The sequence below is a fragment of the Kryptolebias marmoratus genome, linkage group LG20 (genome assembly GCF_001649575.2).
Source record: "Kryptolebias marmoratus isolate JLee-2015 linkage group LG20, ASM164957v2, whole genome shotgun sequence".
Taxonomy (NCBI): domain Eukaryota; kingdom Metazoa; phylum Chordata; class Actinopteri; order Cyprinodontiformes; family Rivulidae; genus Kryptolebias; species Kryptolebias marmoratus.
The window spans coordinates 14,881,978-14,900,675 of NC_051449.1; the positions used below are offsets into that span (position 1 = coordinate 14,881,978).

The 18,698-nt window shown below is 36.0% G+C and overlaps 1 protein-coding gene across 1 annotated transcript in view; it reads left to right on the forward strand.

The window, feature by feature from the left end:
• Positions 1–18,698, forward strand: part of clstn2 (calsyntenin 2) — a 151,214-nt gene that overhangs the window by 106,703 nt on the left and 25,813 nt on the right. Inside the window, exons 4-9 of the mRNA XM_017422299.3 lie at positions 4,720–4,831; positions 5,039–5,135; positions 8,640–8,789; positions 12,689–12,874; positions 13,183–13,440; positions 14,887–15,008. Coding sequence (XP_017277788.1) covers positions 4,720–4,831; positions 5,039–5,135; positions 8,640–8,789; positions 12,689–12,874; positions 13,183–13,440; positions 14,887–15,008 — 925 coding nt within the window. The remainder of the gene's footprint in view (positions 1–4,719; positions 4,832–5,038; positions 5,136–8,639; positions 8,790–12,688; positions 12,875–13,182; positions 13,441–14,886; positions 15,009–18,698) is intronic.

Below are 18,698 nucleotides of genomic sequence, written 5' to 3' on the forward strand. Positions count from 1 at the left end.
ATGATTCCAGAACAAACAAAAATAAGGTTATAGGAGGAAAGTTGGCACAATACTTTCAAGGGTATGTGTGCCTACATATACACATCTAATAAAACATGAAGAAGCAAAATGCTTATTTTTCCAAAGCACTGTACACTTGTTTAAAGATGCAACAATCTCAGTTCAAGCATCACTTTCGACTATGTGTCTTAATTTACTCTCAAAATATATTTATTTACATAGATATTTTGTTATTGTTATAAAAGATTATGATGGACATTTCACTTCAAGCCAAGACTATGACACTTTCTTGCTGTCTTGATGAGATCATGAAAAGATAGAGGTGATGTGAAGGGTTGAAGTCAACCTACTGCCATTATGCTTCTGAGTGAGTTAGTAACAGATCATAACGATAGATACATGAATGAACAAGCAGACTTGATAAACTCTAAATATGTACACACCCAGGATGAATAGGTGCTTGTAAACCAGGATTAATCTAAACAATATTGGAATGGTATTATGAACATGACAAAGATGATAAAATGCTTGAGTATTGCACAAATACTTGTATATAGGCAATATTGCACAGAAAAATTGCATAAAAATGATATTGCACAAGAACACTTTACACACATGTAAATCGAAGCAGTGTTGTAGGCTGTACTGTATGTAATATAAAGCAGCTTTATGGGAGAGTGCAGGCCTTCAGTTCAGTTTTATGGACTTGTTGGGGGCCGAAGGAGTGAGTGTTGTGTGTTTTAGTTGTGTGATGGCTAAGGAGTAAAAGCCGTTCCTCAGGCGAGCTGTGCAGGCATAGGGGGTTCTATGACTTTGTTTAGGAGCCAGATTGATAAACATCTTGTGTGCAGGGTGGTACGGGGTCCTTGATTATTTTCTTAGCTTTGTGCGTGCACCGGGTGTCATGGATTTCCTCCAGTAATGGAAACTGGATCCCAGTGATCTGCTGGGCTGTTTTTATGATGCACTACAGGGTCCGCTTGTTCTCCAAGGCGCTAAAATAAGCTGCTTCTCATCCAAATTGAATAACTCATACATTAATTTAGTATTTTGTATTATGATCTTATTTAGTGGTAGCACAGTGTTTCTTCATCTTTTCTGGAGGTTTGTGAATGTAGGTAGGTCAATAACCCTGTAACCCGGTGATAATTTAATTTTAGCACTGACTAATCCCAAGAGTAAAGGAGGGGAAATCTAATATAACTTTTTTATGTTGTAAAAAGGCCACATTCACATTTAAAACTGTTACTTCTCAAAACAAAAAGCAAGTTTTAAATAAATTATTTCAGACTTTTAAAACAATCTTTTCTATAACCTATTTAAAAAGCCACATTTCGAGTTTTATGTTTCCATCGCAAAATATTTTTTGACAAAAACACATTCAGACAATGATTAAAACTGACCATAACACACAAAAAAATCGAAATAAAATGTTCAGTTTCCAGGCAAAAAGCTAGCTTTTAAAATGTTCTTATTACAGTGGAAATTAGTAAGCTGTCATCTGAAACACCTGCATTGCTTTGACAATATACTGAATGTAAAACGCTGTATTCTGTGATATACAAATTGTTGCATGAGGAAAAGATGTAAAATTTGGCCCACGTGTTCACCAATGTTCACAGCCAGTTTTTTCACAAACTGATTTAAGATTTAATTCACGTTTGGTTTTTAACTGCATTTATATGAATATTTACATCAATAGCATTTTTTCTTTGATTTGAATTTACAGGCAGGTACCTGTAGTTGTATGTGTTTATTTTAATATGTTACATTTATAATTCAAAGTTAAAGAAAACTACTTATCAAAATTATATATTACTGCTGTCATTTCTGTTTTCTTTCTGTATGTTTTTATATAAAGAAATTCTCTTTAGCCCTCAGACATATTCTTAGATCTCTCTAAGGATATATCCTCCAAATAGTCCATCAATAAAATGTATGTCTTTTGTGTGCAGTTTTATGTGAACAAGACTGACAAACAGGTGTATCAGTGTGGACAGCGACAAATCAAATCTTCTGGTCCTTCAGTCAGCTATAAAAAGCTGCTAAAATAAGCTGCTGCTCTGCACTGAAAGGGAGGAGAAAAGTGTATCAACTCAGGGATCTGTGATGAATTTCTTTAGAGGAAGATTAATGAGACAGTGTAACTGTGTGAGTGTTTGCAGGCGCATCTTTGTGACATTATCACGGCATGACATTCTAAATAGGGCTCATTAAGCTAATGTCATTAATTGGCCAGATGTGCTTTCTGAAAAAAAACAAAAACTGTGAGTTGTTGTCACTGAAGGTCACTGGTGAAGGAAGCTCCTACATCGACATTACTGGTTCATTTATAGACTTTAGAGCACAAATGTTAATTAGAGTGCAGAGTTAATTTTCTTCCAACAGATGAAATTGTGTGTCTGTGTGTGTGTGTTTTTCAGACAAGAAAAAAAGCTAAAAGTTGAAAAAAAAAGAGTCTAGCTGTAAAATCTGTTGTGGAAGAAGTACATTATTTTTAAACACTTAATCAAATTTTCTGTCTAATTTTTTAAAGATAAGTATATATTTTCAATAAGCACCTATCCACTCAGTGTAACAACATAAAAAGTCAGTACCAAGCCCTAGTGACAGATTGTCAGTGCAAGCCTTACTAATCTCAATTTTAAGCTCTTTATTTAGCTTGCAGCCTGCCGTTCTGTTACTTCTTGTCTTACCAACAGTGTCGTTTATTATTTCACACATGGATTACGACATACAGTACACTCACTGACAGAAAAAGTTTAACACCCAGAAGGAATTGTTCGATTTAGACACAATTTGGTACACATGCTACAGACCAGCGACTGATATGTGAATGATTCAGCTTGAAAGGAGCCATCATCTCTGTTAGGGACATCAACTAACATGAGTGGTGGCATCACAAATAGAGCAATAGTGTTATTAGGGGTCTGACATTTAGTCAAAACAGTGAGTGATGGTCATTAGACACATTGGAGACCTCATAGATACATTAAAACAGCACTTGAAGTTCAATAAGGGTTTCATTGTGGGTTTACATGAGGCCCAGTGTTCAAATTGTACTATGTGTACAGATGTCACAGGACAATGTATGTATGATAGCACAGTGACCCAGTGTTGAAAGCAAGGAGTATGTGAAGGCACACATACACATCACGAAGAATTAGGTCTCCCAGGTGGGTCATATTGTGCACCAAGCATTACAGAACCCTTTGACATCTGTGCCTGTGCCTGGACACAGCTATTGAACTCTTTACAAAACCTTATGTCATCTTGAGCCACGTCTTGACAGCTGTCATCAGCTGAACTATGGCTTCACCATCCCATGTGAAGGCTGACATTAACAGCAGAGCAGAGATAATAGCATTTGGGGGGATGCTTTAATCAGGAGGTGTGGACTGATAACAAGCAGTGTTGTATCACGTTCAGTAATAAATACTGGTGCTGCATTTCCATGAACAGCTGTTGTGTTTGCATGTGGTATCTCTGAGGGCAGAGGACCAATCCTGCTGTGGAGAGACACACCGGTGTTACTCCTGGCCTCATGGTGTGAGGAGTCAAAGGGTATGACTTCAGGTCCCCTCTCATAGTGATTTGGAGACACTGACAGCACATGTCAATGTCATCCTGTTTTATCCCTCTTAAAACAATACATAGGTACCTTTAGGTTCTCCCATGGCCAGCCAGGACCCTCAATCCAACCTGTTTGGGAACAGCTCGGATGTGAACTTTGAGCCAGGCTTGATCTGCCAGATCTTAAGGGCCAGCTACAACAGCTCTGGGCTGACTTACTCAAAGAGAGGAAACAACATCTGTGTGCCAATGACAACTCTGTTATTCATTTGAACTGAGTGGCACATGGCATTGTCTCCCAATAGATATCAAATTAACAGAAAACAGCTTCTATCGAAATAATACAACTTGAAAAAAATTAGTAGCAACAACATGCCCTGTACATTAGTCATACAAAACTAAAAGTCCTAAAGAAAGAGGAAAGAAAAACCTGATTTGGGTGATAAAATCTGGTATGTGAGCAATGCAACACATTAAATCGTACAGGCAGTGCTTCAGCACATTTTATCAAACCATGCACACTGACTACAAAATTGAGGGCACAGTTTATAAACTGAGACAATGACTTTCAATTCAAGCTCTATTTTTCCCAGAAGTAGCGCTATGGTAGGATTAGTACTTATGAAAATATAGTCGCTAAAAGCTCATCCACACTAAGGTCAAAACTTGTCATGCCGATGTTTTCCCAAGCTTTTTTGGCTGTTCAGAGTGAGTCTATTAAGTCCTTCAGATTCATTTTCAAACCTTCAATGTGCCCTCTCTTTTTGTCTTTACAACTCACTTCTAAAACTTGCTTTTGTTTTTGAACCTCATTGTCAATTTATCTTGATATCAGCTCTGAGAATGTTACAGCAATTATGCCTGTTTTTACATACTTTGACTCATTTTAGAATTTGAAATGTTTCATTACTATTCAATTCACCTGAATTTATAAATGTGGTATTTAAGAAAATAGTAACAAATATGTTTTAATATGTTAATGTGATATTGTGCTATATATTTGTTTTCTTTAATTTAGTGAAAAATGCTGTATTGTTTAATAATTATCTACATTTTTGTGTGTTCATATGCCCCATGTTAATGCTGTATTTCCTCTTTTCACCTTGTTTTTTTGTGTGTGTTTGTTTATTTGTTTTCTTCATCCAGAGCCGTGGTTCACATCCAGGTGAATGACGTCAACGAGTTCAGCCCTGTGTTTAGGGAGTCACTGTACAAGGCGTCAGTAACTGAGGGCAAGATATATGACAGCATTTTACAGGTATTTAAATATGAAGTTATAGATTTGGTGTATGTTTATCTGTCCTTACATTTTAATCTTGACTTCAAAACTAAAATCAAAGTAACACATTCATTTATTCGTTTCAACACCACCAGCTAAAAGTTGTTGATATTACTGTTTATTTTTTTATGTTTCTCTTTGCTGAGGTCTTATTGAAAGGACTAAATTGGATATTTTTGATCACAGGTGGAAGCTTGGGACCAAGACTGTTCACCACAATACAGTCAGATCTGCAACTATGAAATCGTCACTGCAGGAACACCATTCGCCATAGACCGTAATGGTATGTGTGTACGTACATTATACACTGCATGGGTAGATAGTGATGTGATCAGGAGTGTCATCTGATAGAAAGGAAAATTCATAGTTCAGGATTGGTTTGTGCGGCTGATTTATTTATTAGGAAATTGGTGTTTGTAAAAATGAAGAAAATAAAAAACAAAATATTGACTTGACTATATTAGTTGTTTTACACAATAAAAAGCTGGTAGGCATCTTTTCTTTTTTTTAGAACATTTATTCGAAAAAAAGGTTTAGCAGAAAACTCCTTTAACATGTAAATAAAGCAACATAATGACAGATTTTTCATTATAATATGAGTCAGGACTCATTGCTGGATAATCCTTTTCACTGCTTCTGTCCTTAAAATATAATTTCAAAGTTGCTTAAGTTTCTTACAAACATTAAGTTTGACCATTTTGTTCTCTTCTTTCACTGTACTTATTGCACAAAGTGTGGGCTGAAACCGCCTATGCATAACGCTACAGGTTCACCTGAAGCTATTTAAATGTCTTGCTTGGTATTTGTTAAATACATTTGTTTTGCACCAGCTTTTCACAGAGCTGTTTCATTGAGATTCTTCAAAGCACAACATTTTATAACTGTGAAAACTGTTGAAAACCAAGTAAACATTGATAAATTCAGATAAAAATCTGTATAAATTTCCTTGTAGCTTTTGGAATTGCAGTGTTTTTAAAAACATTTCTGCAGCAAGTGTAGTCATTAAAAAGAATAAAAACCATGACACAAAAGGCCTGTTTTAATAGAGTAAAATCATTACTCACTGGTAGATTCAGGTGAAGTTCAGGTTTTGCAGATATTGAGCTAAAATTTGATGTGGTAGTAGCTGAGAGTCATCCATAAGACATACTATGAGGATAACGTCTTGCAATATCGCAAGAGATTGTGCATAACATTATTTCTATTTTTGTTCAAAACTACTACAAGGCTGTAATTTCTCATTATAAAACATGAAAACACATGATATCCAAACGTGAAGTTAATTTGTTTTTTTCTATAATGGAAATTCTAATGCCAGTCCATAAATCAAGCAGCCTATAATTCAGATTTTTTTTTCCTTATTAGAATCTTATTAGCTGTGTGTCTCTTTAAGCACAACTGAAACTGTTGTTAATATTATTTGGATCTAGGGCTTCATTTTACCAAAAGCCACCACTCGGCTGGTAAAGAGAAGAATGAAGGGAGAGAGAAAGAATTAAGCCCAGAGCACAGCGGTATAAAATTTAAGCCGAGTTGACATGACAGAGAAAGAGGACAAGCGAGAAGTCAGGCTCAGACAAAAATCTCTAACAGTGACTATTTCAATTGCAGATAAAAAGGAAAAGTGCTAGATCTCAGCGGTGTTTCTGTCATTTAACAAGTAAAATGTAAGATTACCTTTGAGGTACCTTCAGTTCTGAAACAACATTTTTACTATGTTCTATTAGTTGAAGGGTCACCAATTTTGCAGAAGTAACACATTTTTATTTCAGGGATTTTCATATTTTTATCTTTACATAACAGTAATCTTAGAACACATCATAACACAGGTGAACATAAGACATCTATTAAACATGGAAAAACCCAAATTATGCTATAAAAAACTATTTTATGCAGCTCTGTCTTATATGTATTTACTTTTACTGGCCAAAGGTGACTTAGTTGTGTACTAGAAAGTGCTGCCACACAGCATAAAGGTGTTGAGAAGGAGAAATGTCAACAGCAGCAGGGTTAAATTCACTGTCTTCTACCCATCCTTCAGTTTTCCTAATACACTTTGTCATGTTTAGGTGAGCTGGTGTTTATTCCAACTCTCATTGGGCAAGGAACTGTGTGAGAAAACCAGAGTAAATTCATGCAAGCACATGTAACGTATGTAAAATTCACACAGAAAGATCCCTGCCAAGATTCAAGCATGTGATTTTCTTCCTGTAAAGACCAAAGTATCAGGCAGATCACTGAGTCCCATCCCTCACAAAGGTCCAGATTCAGTTCTGTGATCTATGGGGCTCAAAGGGGAAATAATTTTACTACAAGATGGTATGTCAAAGCACAGGAATGTTCTGTTTAAAAAAAACTGAACCAACTCTGCTTTGATATTCTGAGTTAAGAACCATTCGTCTCTGTGACTTTTAGCTTGGTTTTCATAATCAAACTGACCCTAATTTATATTCGACTCACAGTTTGTTTTCAGATGAAAGGTGACATCTGACAGTAGACATATTTTGCAGCATGATTCAAATACTTCTAAAATCCCATACTCTACTTTCCTTGTATCACTCTTGTACTTCAGAGCAAATTTTACCAATAGCTTTTGGCTTACCCTTTTATTTTTAAACAAGATTATTGAGCCAGTGAGGAGAGCAGTCAGACTTGTGTCAAATACATCAAGAAAGACTCGGAGATTAAAATGAAAAGGCAATAGGACAAAATAAATTAATATGACCCTGAGAAAAGCAGTTAGTGTAAAGAAAGATTGTGCTTCTGTATGATCTAAAAAACAAACAGAAACATACTCAGACAGATACACATTCACTAAAACCCCTTACTACACTCAGATCAGCTCACTGCGAATCTGGAGACTATATTGACAGATATGCTTTTACATTTTCCACAGCAATGTTTTCTTATAAATGCTGTTATGTTTTGCCATGGAAAAGAACCAAAATGCAGGTATACAGGAGTCAGATTGATGAGGTAACAATAAGTAACTTAAAATCAGGAATTATATATACTGAGGAATGACTAAAGCATTGCAGAGGGGATGATTAGAAATCAGAGACAGGTGTGACAACAGAGCCAAAAACAAAATTGATAGAAACAAAATAGGAAACAGATTGAGAAGCTGCTTGAACGAAAAACACAAATAAGATCCAGTTCAGAACATAAATTTACACGAATACAAGAAAATCACAAGAACAGGAATTCAAACCCACAAACTACAACAGGGGCAAACTTACAAACACAAATGAATTGGAAAAAATAACATTCACAGAAATAGAAAATTGAAATAAACTAACATGTAACAATATTAAATTCTGAATATTAGTTATTTAGAAACAGTACATTTTCAATACCAGAGTGAAATTTAACATGGTAAAAAAATAAAATCAATGATTTTAAAAATAACCTTCCAATTTAGTTGACAGTGTGTTATAGTATTAGAAGATATTAATATCACTATTTAATCATCCATGTCACATGTGTTTTTACATTTAAATGACTGTTAGAGATAATTGAGTGTTGTAGTTTACTTTAATAGGATTTATGAAGTGTTTTATTTTGAAATGTAGTGAACTGAACTGTGAGTTTGGGGTAGAGGGTTTAATATGTAAGTATTATTTTTTTCTGGGAACAGTTTCTTAAATTTTTAGTCACTCTCAATTACAGTGAAAATAGGATTTACAAATTTTGTTTTGTATTTTTTTGAGAAACCAGCTCAGCATTTGTATTATTTTATAGATAAAAAATCCAAATATTTTTTTCTTTGGTCTTTGTTCTGCTGTAGGGAACATCAGAAACACAGAGCGGCTGAGTTACGACAAACAACAGAGCTACAAGATCATGGTTTCTGCCTTTGACTGTGGCCAGAAGAAGACCAAAGAGGATGTGGCGGTTCAGATTGAAGTCAAGCCTGTCTGCAAACCTGGATGGCAAGGTTAGAGATCAAGAAACAATTTCAAAATGTTTTATCCCAAAAAATATTTACAGGAACTGAATTATGTTGGAATGAAAGGTTTGCACACATGTTTTATAGGTACTTTTAAGTAAATAATCCAATTTTCAACTAAAAAAGGGAATTCGAAGCATTTTTCGGCAAATCTTTGTCTTGAAGAAACATCGAACTCATTTTCAAATGAATGTCTTCGAAGGAAAATCAGAGGACTTGACAGAAACCTCCAGAGGGAAACCTGACTGGAGTGAATTTTTTTTTTCCTTCCAACAACTTGGCATTCGAATCAGCCCATCTCCCCAGCTGCTTCACCTGTCTGCACTGACAGCAACTTGGGAATCAGGCTCCTGCAGGAATGAGAGAGGAAGACAGAAAGACGGGCAGAGAAGGAGGAGAGAGAAATGAGGAAAGAGGGAATCAGTCAACTCAGGAGAGGAAAGAAACAAAGTGATCAGGAGAGTGTGATGGCTCTTCTTACAGACTTAATAAAAAATAAATACAACAAATGCAGACCTGGATGGAGATAAATGATACAATTAATCAACTTGGACTTTTGTTTGGGCAGAAACCTCTAAATTACTGCAAAACTGCGGCTTTATTATCTCAAAAACATTTTTCTTCAACTTGAAGTTAGAAATATTTTTAAATCCATGGTCTAAACTCATTGTTGTAATTATTTGTTTTTGTAAATCTAAAATATGAAATGAGCTAATGAAACATCTCGGCTCATTTCTTAAACTAATTAGTTATTAATTAATGTACAACATAACGTTAGCAGCACAGGTGCAGGAAGCTCAGAAAGTAACAGTTGTTAAGTCAGTGAAGCGAGGACTTATTGTTTGTGTTTATTCTCTGTATTGATTTTTGCCATGTGTTAACCTGTAAGGCAGATGTTTTTTTTTAATGTAGAGAATGTGTTCTGTAGTTTTTGATACTGCTGTTACAGAGAACATGTTTATGGTAAAGGAAAATATGTACAACGGTTCCTAAAGTGAGTTTTCCGCCTTTGATAGAGTGACATACCCATTGGAGGTTTACTCTCTCAAAGCTTTTCAACACAAATGCCCTAAAATGTCTTTATGATTTTTTTTTTACCTTGAGTCAACACAGTATATCAAACAAAACTAACACCACCCAAACTTGAGCTAACTTTTTGAGTTCCTGGACTCTGATGTTTGTGATCATACTTATATGGAACAGTTTAATGTTTGCTAATTTAATACAAATTTGAAGCAGAAAAACAGAGGGTTGTCTGACTTTTGAAATGTGAGAGGCACCCTCTTTGCTTGCTAAAGTGGTTTAGCCCTAGATCTGAACATCTAATGAAATCAAATGTGACTCAAACTACGAGGTGGTGCAACTGACCAAAGGGCCATAAATAGGCAAACTTTGTATGTTAAAAAAATACCATTAACCCATTCTTTACATGTAAAATTCATGGTGTTTGCACATTGTTTTCATGTTAATAACATGTAAAGAACATCAAAATCACATGAAAGGTCACATGTTTTTGGCCCTGCTGGCTTTTCATCCTTAGCCCTTCACAAAACACTTCAGGTTGGCCCTGAGGTCCCTTCCTCTCATTTTGATTAATTAAAGGACCAAAACAGCACGGTGAGTTGAAGTCAAGCTGGCTCTATTATGCCTCTGAGCTGCCATGTGAGGTAGCAATAGAGGTGTAATGGTTAATTTATGTAAGGGTAAGCCAGGATCATGGCTCGAGGGTGTGTTGAAGCGATGACAGTCTATATGTGACCTGCCAACTGTGCGATTTACAGTGGGAGATGTTGGACACACATTTATGTAGTGCTCCACATCAACACAACTGAGTTACACTCCACACTTCCTTTGGTTCTGTGGTGACTTTGTTGTGGGATGTGACCGACTCGATTGTTGCATTTATAATTAAGCTTAACGAGGGGTTTGCCTTTTCAGCCACTTCACAGAACTCTTTTGTGCAATTTGCTCTTGTAACCTGAGCAAATGTCAAATGTTCTTCACAGGAAAATAGGAAAATTAAATTTAATGCTGTTTCTTATGTATATATTTCTATACACTTTAAACATTATTAATAAAATATCTGAACTTTGCTTTATTTCCTGTTTAAAAAAGGATAAACCCAACCCTGCTGTTTTTCTCTCATGCTGCTGATAAAAAAACCCACCTATCAGAGGCACAGCTTTAGTATCTGTGTGGCCTCCAGTACAAACGTGAGAAAAAAGAACCCTGCAAAGCCCTCCCTAACGTAATCAAAGTTTTATCACTGTGAATGCAGCCTAGATGAGCGTATCAAGTAAATCAAACGAAAGCTGTTTGTTTCTGATTGAAATTCAGGCCCCCTTTCATGTTCATATTCTAACATACAAATCACACCAGCTCAAAAAGAATAGATTTAACTTGCAGAAATTTCCCAAAGAATCTGTGGCTGCTATTTTTTAAATGTGAAGAAAAACGGTGTGATTGGGAGTTTGAAAGAAGCATTTCGTTCCACTTTTTTTTTTTGCAATAGCTAGACAGCCTGTATTTGAATTCAAAATAATTTCTTCCATTTTGCCAGAACAACTCTGAACATCACACTATTGACTAACTCCATCCAACAGTTGTGTTAAGACCAGAAAGAATTTATCATTTTTAGTCCCAAAAATCAAAATTTACCAATTCTAGATGAAATAATGCAATAGATGTAGAAACAGAGATGAAACTACATGCAAAATCCATTTGTGAAATTAGAGCACATTGTCCAACTGATCTGAATAAAATTGTTCAGGTTTCAAAGACAATCACTGAAAAGCCTCTGGGTAACTACGTCCAGGAAGTGTATGAGTGCAGAGTGAAATAATAATGCAGTCAGTGAGTGAAACAGGATATTACTTTATACCTGAAGTCATCCTATATTATAGCTTTTTGCACAGAAACCTAAAGAACAAGAAGCACAGAGACCAGAAGAAGCAAGTATTAAGTCTAATATAAAATATAAAACTTTTTTCCAAACTGTATAAATATCCAGTGTCTCTGGAAAGGTTTTCCTCCTGCAACGTTCTTATTAATGTTGCATTATTGTTTTGTAATTTTGGCTCATAAAATTGGCAATAATGCAAAACCATTAACCCATAAGAAGCTTAATGTAAAACCATTAACCCATAGTGGCCTAAAAGCATGAATAAAACATTAAGCAGTGATGCATTCACACCCAGTTCTCTGTAACCCAGGGTCAGCAATGGTTCTGCTGCTGCTTTTTGAAGAAGTCTCCCCAGCTCTAATGGAGACGCCACATCATCTCTCCCTGCTTTTCCTAGGAAAGTCTGTTCCTCCTAGAAATTTGTCTCAGGAGACTTTATATCACTTCTAACACAATATGCACACAGTGTTTTACACAATCAGGATGCTGAATCTCTTGCACCTCGCCAGCTGAGGCATTCATGTGCAAGTAAAACAAAAGATAAACAGCTTGGTAATGATTACAGCAAAATACGAGCTCTAAATTTATATTTTGTAATGATTTTTGTTGACTGTCATTATTTAAATCCACACGCTCTTTGTTAAACCTAACACTGTAATGTATTTTATCTAGAAAAGAAATTCCACACTTAAGACAGCTAGGTCAAAGAGCATGATATGATCAGTAGAAATAATCTTATATTCTGTCACAGCTGAGTGAAACTATAATTTTAAAAGCCTCAGTGTTCCTGTGTGATCTGTTTAAGAAGAAACCAATTTCAGCAAAAGATCATAGACCAAAACTTATCTTTTTTTAACCTTGTGAGACAGAGAGATTTTTTTAAACAATAGGTTGACGCGGCTCATTTACAATTTCTTCATTATACTTGTAATTTCAAATGTGTTACACTGTTTACAAACCATTCTTATGATTTTCAATCCGTTAGGCTGGAACAAGAGGGTGGACTACGAGCCTGGGACTGGCAGCAAGCAGCTGTTTCCCAAGATGCATTTGGAAACATGTGGGGGTCCCTTGTCTGGTGTAAAGGTGATGGTGGAGCTGCAGACAAATCACATCGGAAAGGGCTGTGACCGTGAGACTTACTCTGAAAAGTCTCTGCAGAAACTCTGTGGTGAGCATAAAGCTGAAGAAAAAAGGGTGAGACAGTGAATTAGTTCAAACTGTCATGAAAAACAAAGCTCTTCTGTTGAAACGGTGAGGTGCTGTTTATTAATGCAGAACTAGGGAAGTTGAAAACGTCAAAATAAGATTTGAATTTAACGAAGATATCACTTCTTTACTTCTCAGCCTTCTCAGGAGATTAATAAGCTAATCTTTATATTTATCTTATAATCTTTTCATATTGGTATTTTGACCTTTCACATCACTTTGAAGGTTTATTTTTATCTTTAATTAAAATTTCCGAACTTTGATGTCCAGGTGCAGCATCAGGCAGCACCGACCTCCTTCCTGCCCCCAGTCCTTCCACAAACTGGACAGCATCTCTGCTCACTGACAGCGGACGAGACAGCGACCTCATCTACAGATTTGATGGGCGACAGGCAACAAATGTTCCAGATCACGTCGTGCCGCAAAACCTGACGGACCAGTTTACCATCGCAACCTGGATGAAACACGGGCCGAGTCCTGGACTCCGAGCTGAGAAGGAAACCATACTGTGCAACTCTGACAAGACAGGTGAGGCCAACTCACTACACTGATTTAATGTTAAGATGCAAAAAGGTGCAGATAGGTGGGCTGAAAATGAAAAATGATTGTTATAGTTGTATTAAACTTTCTTTTGCATTACGTTGCAAATTTCTCACATTTTAGTAACAAATAGTTACCTCTTAAGAGCAATTAAAAAAGTTTTATTTCATTGACACTAACATTTTTAAGGAATCTTCAACATTACAAATCATTTGAGCATAATATAATCAAAATTCACCTTTTAAAAAGCTTAATAATTAAGCAAAGACTGAAATGTCACAATGTCAAATGCTCCTCAAAGCTTTTTTCCCTACTGCACATCTAAACTGTGTAATTAAACAAGCCATCTGCACATTGCAAACTATCGGAATTGTATACCAGATGGCTTATTAGCTCAGAAGATGTGTAGTTTGATCTTGTCATACAAAACTTCAATAGACTAAAGCTCATCATATTCTCATAAATCTCTGTTTTCTATGTGAGATGTTCAGACTGCAGTTTGTAAATGGGACCAAATGACTTGATGAGCAGGCTTGTTAAGCAATGTCTTAAAATAAAATCTAAATGTGGTGAAATTCATCATTCCTTTAGGAGTGCAGGGTGATGTTTAGAGTATATGATTTACATAAAACATAGTCAAGTTTTAACATTCATATAAAGATATAAAATTTATTGACACTGTAATCTTAATGTGGCAATATCAGTATTACACAGAAATGCAATAAACAAACAAACAGAACAACTTTCATGCCAATATTATATCTGGTAATTAAATGGACCCTTATTGCTCAAAATGCCCACAGCTGATTAGATGGTAGTGGCCAAGGTGCTAAAGCACTTTAAGAGTGCTGTTTTGCTCATCGTCAAAGAAGAAACAAAAGAGAAGAGTGAGAAAAATGTGGATTTATCATAGGTGATTTTGTCATTGCAGTGTTCAACAGTAATATTTAAACAGCATGTTTTCCTTATAATGTGCTGCTCATAATGTTTAAATGAATAATTTTTACTTAAAAACTCACATGATCTCATAAATGGAAATTATGTATGTTTTGAAAGTAGATTTTCAAAGACAAGTATGTATGATACAATACAGTACATTGTAAAATATTTAATTGCAGCCTAGGGGAAATTTGTTTTATGTCCAGTATGTATAAAGACATGTAAGAATGCACTCTGACCCATTAAATCATTTCTGTTACATGGAGCTTATCAATGTGGAGAATGTTGTTTAGGCAGCTAAAATAACATTTAACTTTTAACTTGTTGGCAGTTTTTTTTTTTTTATCTGGAAGTTAAATTCACAGGAAAACTTAATGGGTATCTGTAACATTCTTTGCCTGTGATTCAGTTTGGCAAAAGACAATGATGCATAATTTATTTAACTGTGTGCATGCAGTAGTATGACCATGCTCGCCTGTGTGTTTCCTGTTGCAGAGATGAACCGCCACCATTACTCTCTGTATGTTCACAACTGCCGCCTGGTGTTCCTGCTCAGGCGAGATTTCACCCAGATCGACACTTTCAGACCTGCTGAGTTCCACTGGAAACTGGAGCAGGTGAGGAGGATAAATATGTGTCTGCATGTGTGTGTGGGTAGGTGTGTGTGTGTGCTTGTCTCTGAGTGCGAGCAAAGATTGAGGTTGATTCTCTTCAGCGAGTGAAGGACTATTGTTATTTGTGTAGTGAAGGGAGACGCTTTCCCCTCTAATTACCAGGAGCCCACCATCACTTTTCTTCTGCTCACAGCTGGAGATAAGAGAGTAGCAGACACTCCTATCCTGTGTGCCAACACACATTCACACACAGATGCACAAATTAAAAGTAGAAAGTCTGTTTAGTTATGGTTAATGGCTCTCCCAGCAGCAGATCTGTACTATCTTTCTGGGTTGTGGAACTTAAATGCAGGAAAGTTAGGTTTTTCTGTCCTTTGGAGAACCTTTGCAGGAAATATTTCATCATATGTTGTTGCTTCTGATCCTGTAGAAGAACAGAACGACACAAGCTCTCACCCAAATGTTGCACAGAGCTTCTCTTACTGGCACAATATAGGTGGGCTCATTGACATTTTCAAAATCCTTTGCATTACGTAAGCTGCAGCGCCTGCAGTTTTCTTAAACTTTTAGTCACCAGTTTGGCATTTTGTTCTTGCCTCCTTTTTTTTAGCACGCTGCAAATCAGGGTCAAATTAGAAAAAAAGGCTCTCGCCTCCTCAGTGGTGTAATAATAGATCCTAGATGTAAATCTTATCTGCTTCTTTACCCTTGAGACACAGGATATGTCCACCTCTTTCTAAAATGATAAGAAATGCCTCATAATTATGGCAAGCTATTAGGATTTTCTGATCATTTGGCAGATATAAAAATCGTTTTTTATGCCACTGCTTGTGTGACTAAATACTTCAATCCTGACAATCACATTTTCTGATTAGAGGTTTTCAAGAGTTATAACGTAATCCTATGAAAAGCTTTATTTTTGTGTCAGGAGGTTTAAAAATGATTTACGTGTGAATTTAAACAATATAGTGTATTTTCCTGGCAGTGTTTATGCTTAGGCTGGTGTGTTCCTTCTAGCCATGAGAGATGTTTATTGCAGCTTTCAGGTTCAACAAAATGCTGCTTCTTTCCCCCCTCAGGTGCACCATTCAAACAGGTATTTGTTTGTTCTAGGTCAAAGGTAGATTAGAAAATGTTTTCCTCAGTCCACTCTTCTTTTCCCTGGAGGTGAATGTGACAAAGAAACAACATCCAAGCAGCAAAATGCCAAAGTTTTCTGAGCGAAAGCATCAACAATCAGTTCTATTACTGTCTTGTCATTATTTCTGTGTTTGGTTTTCCGTTTCTCTCGTTCTCTACAGTCCAGACACTGCACAGAAAAGACTAATTTATAGATGCTAGGGAGCTTATTTGGTCTTGTTCATTTCAAAGATCATGGCAGAAGCATGCTGTGTGGGCAAAGACAATATTTGATTATGTGTTTCACCACTGAAACACTCATTAAAAATAAATGCAAGCTGGAGTAAAAGCTGAGAGAGACTTTAGGAGATTGAGAAAAATAAATAAAAAACCTTCTGTAATTCTCATAAACTTACAGTTTACCTGAAGAAGGTCAGTGCTGAATTAAAGGTAGTGTGTGAGCAATGATGCATTGAACTGCATTTAAATGTTTGTAAGACCTATCAATTATGAGTTGTGAAAAATGTTGCAGTACAAAGTCAATCGCTCAAATTTTAAACTTAATTGGAAAAATTTAATTAAAATTTCTCCCTCTGTTTCCCCTCCAGAGGCTAAAAAGAAATCACATATCCTCAACAACATTTCTGATTGGCAACAGTAAACATTTCTCATTGTTAAAGCACCCCATGTGTTTTATTTCTGTCAATTCCCTCAAGTCAAGTCAAGACTTCGTCTTAAAAAAAATCTGCTGAAAGGCCCGGAGCACTCATTGGTCTGGAGGCCTTTTGGATGAGCTGGTTCTTGCTGTTTCTCTGTTAAAACAGAGTGAACCAACAGGGTGTAAAACCTTTTTTAGCTTCTTGCAGAAATAGCACAAGATGATAATTTTGTGTTAATATGTAGTATCTGTTCTCATTTATGAACTCTGCCCAATGTCTGTTGCTCTGTTGCCCAAGACAATAAAAATTATTATACTAAATTAAATGTGTTTAATTGTATATTAGTACTTCATCTGAATTTCATTATCTGAGTTCCAAGAGCAGCAGAGATTGTTGAAAAAGGAGCATGGTAAACATGAGAAGGGTGGAGCATTACAGCTCCAGCACTTAGTAAGGACACTCAATGGCTTTCGTGGCAACTCCATTTAGCTTTATTGATTTTGCAATTCTCATCCCAGGAGAGGTGAAAAGAGTGGGAAAGAAGGCTGGAGAGGAGAGGAGAGAGTAAGAGAGAAAAAGGCTTCCATTTCCACATCGATCGAATGGTCTCAAGGAATGTCACATCTGACAGAAACCTTTACACCGCACATCTACAAACTCTGACTTATTTCAGTCTCACACATTCGCACACACACAGGATGCTTATCGTTCTTCTTTTTTTGGTCTCAGTAATAGATTAGAGGATGAATCACTCGTTTTTGTACACATTATTCACTTTCCCTGAGTTTAGAAAGCCTATCTGCACAATCCAGCTGTCCTTGGGATATTCACTCAGTCACAACATCCTGTTCAAATCAAGGTTTACTCTTTAAATGTCCTGTGAGCCGAAGCAGTGGAGTCAAACTCTCAAAGCAGGTGGTTAAGAAAAGATAAATCATGCAGTCACAAGTAACAGGGTTTCCCCATCAGAACACCTACATTTCAAGTCTGGGTAGTTCTTCAGGTTTTCCCAATTTTAAAAATCAAGAGTGCAGTGTGATGCTAATTTAACCACAGTTTATGTTTAGTTATCAAGATAGGAGGTAAGAAAGTACTTCACATTTTCTTCAGCTATGGCTTGATATTTTAAAAGACAAAAAAAAGCAACAAAATTGCTTCAGATTTGTTTAGTGTTACTCCTCTAAATGACTGCAGGATGGTAGATGTCAGATTGTTAATCAAAGACTAATCCAAAACCCAGAAAAAAAAAAATATATATATATATATATATGTCTAATTTAAGCAGCATGCCATCAATGTTGGAGTTGTGCACAATTATTCTTGCTGCTTGTCAGGAAAGCATCTACATTTATCTGCCCTTTCCGCCTGTTACCACCATGGCTTTTGTACCGTGGCTTGTTCTCTGCCCCATGTTGATTAGTATCCCCCATTTGTTTCTCAGAAGATTAATTGGATGCTTTGTGAGTGTATTGCTTCCCTTCCTGTTTGTAGTTGATATCGGGGCATATTGAAGTGCTTATACAAAAAGTGATTTAGTTTCATCTCACACACAAGAGCCTGATAAGTGTCTCAGTTCAATTTAAAGCTATTTGTATGCAACATAATGTTTAGTTTGCAGTTAGCATTTCCTAAAGAGGATTTCTAAATGGTAAAGTCAAAGCATATGAAGTGAGAGTATAAAGGGGACACAGTTGTCTACCACAAAAGTAAAAGTTTTATAAAGAATAATTTCTAATTTAATTGTTAATATAATTTGAAACAAATCCCTCTATCTTTGCAAGTTATTTTGTTGTTTGTTGTTTGTTGTTTGTTGTTTGTCATTGAAAGTCATATTTATCTTTTAGGTTTGCAGTGTTAAAAGGGGAGAGCACCTGACAATATATAAACAATGTTATTCCATTTTAATTTCATTTGT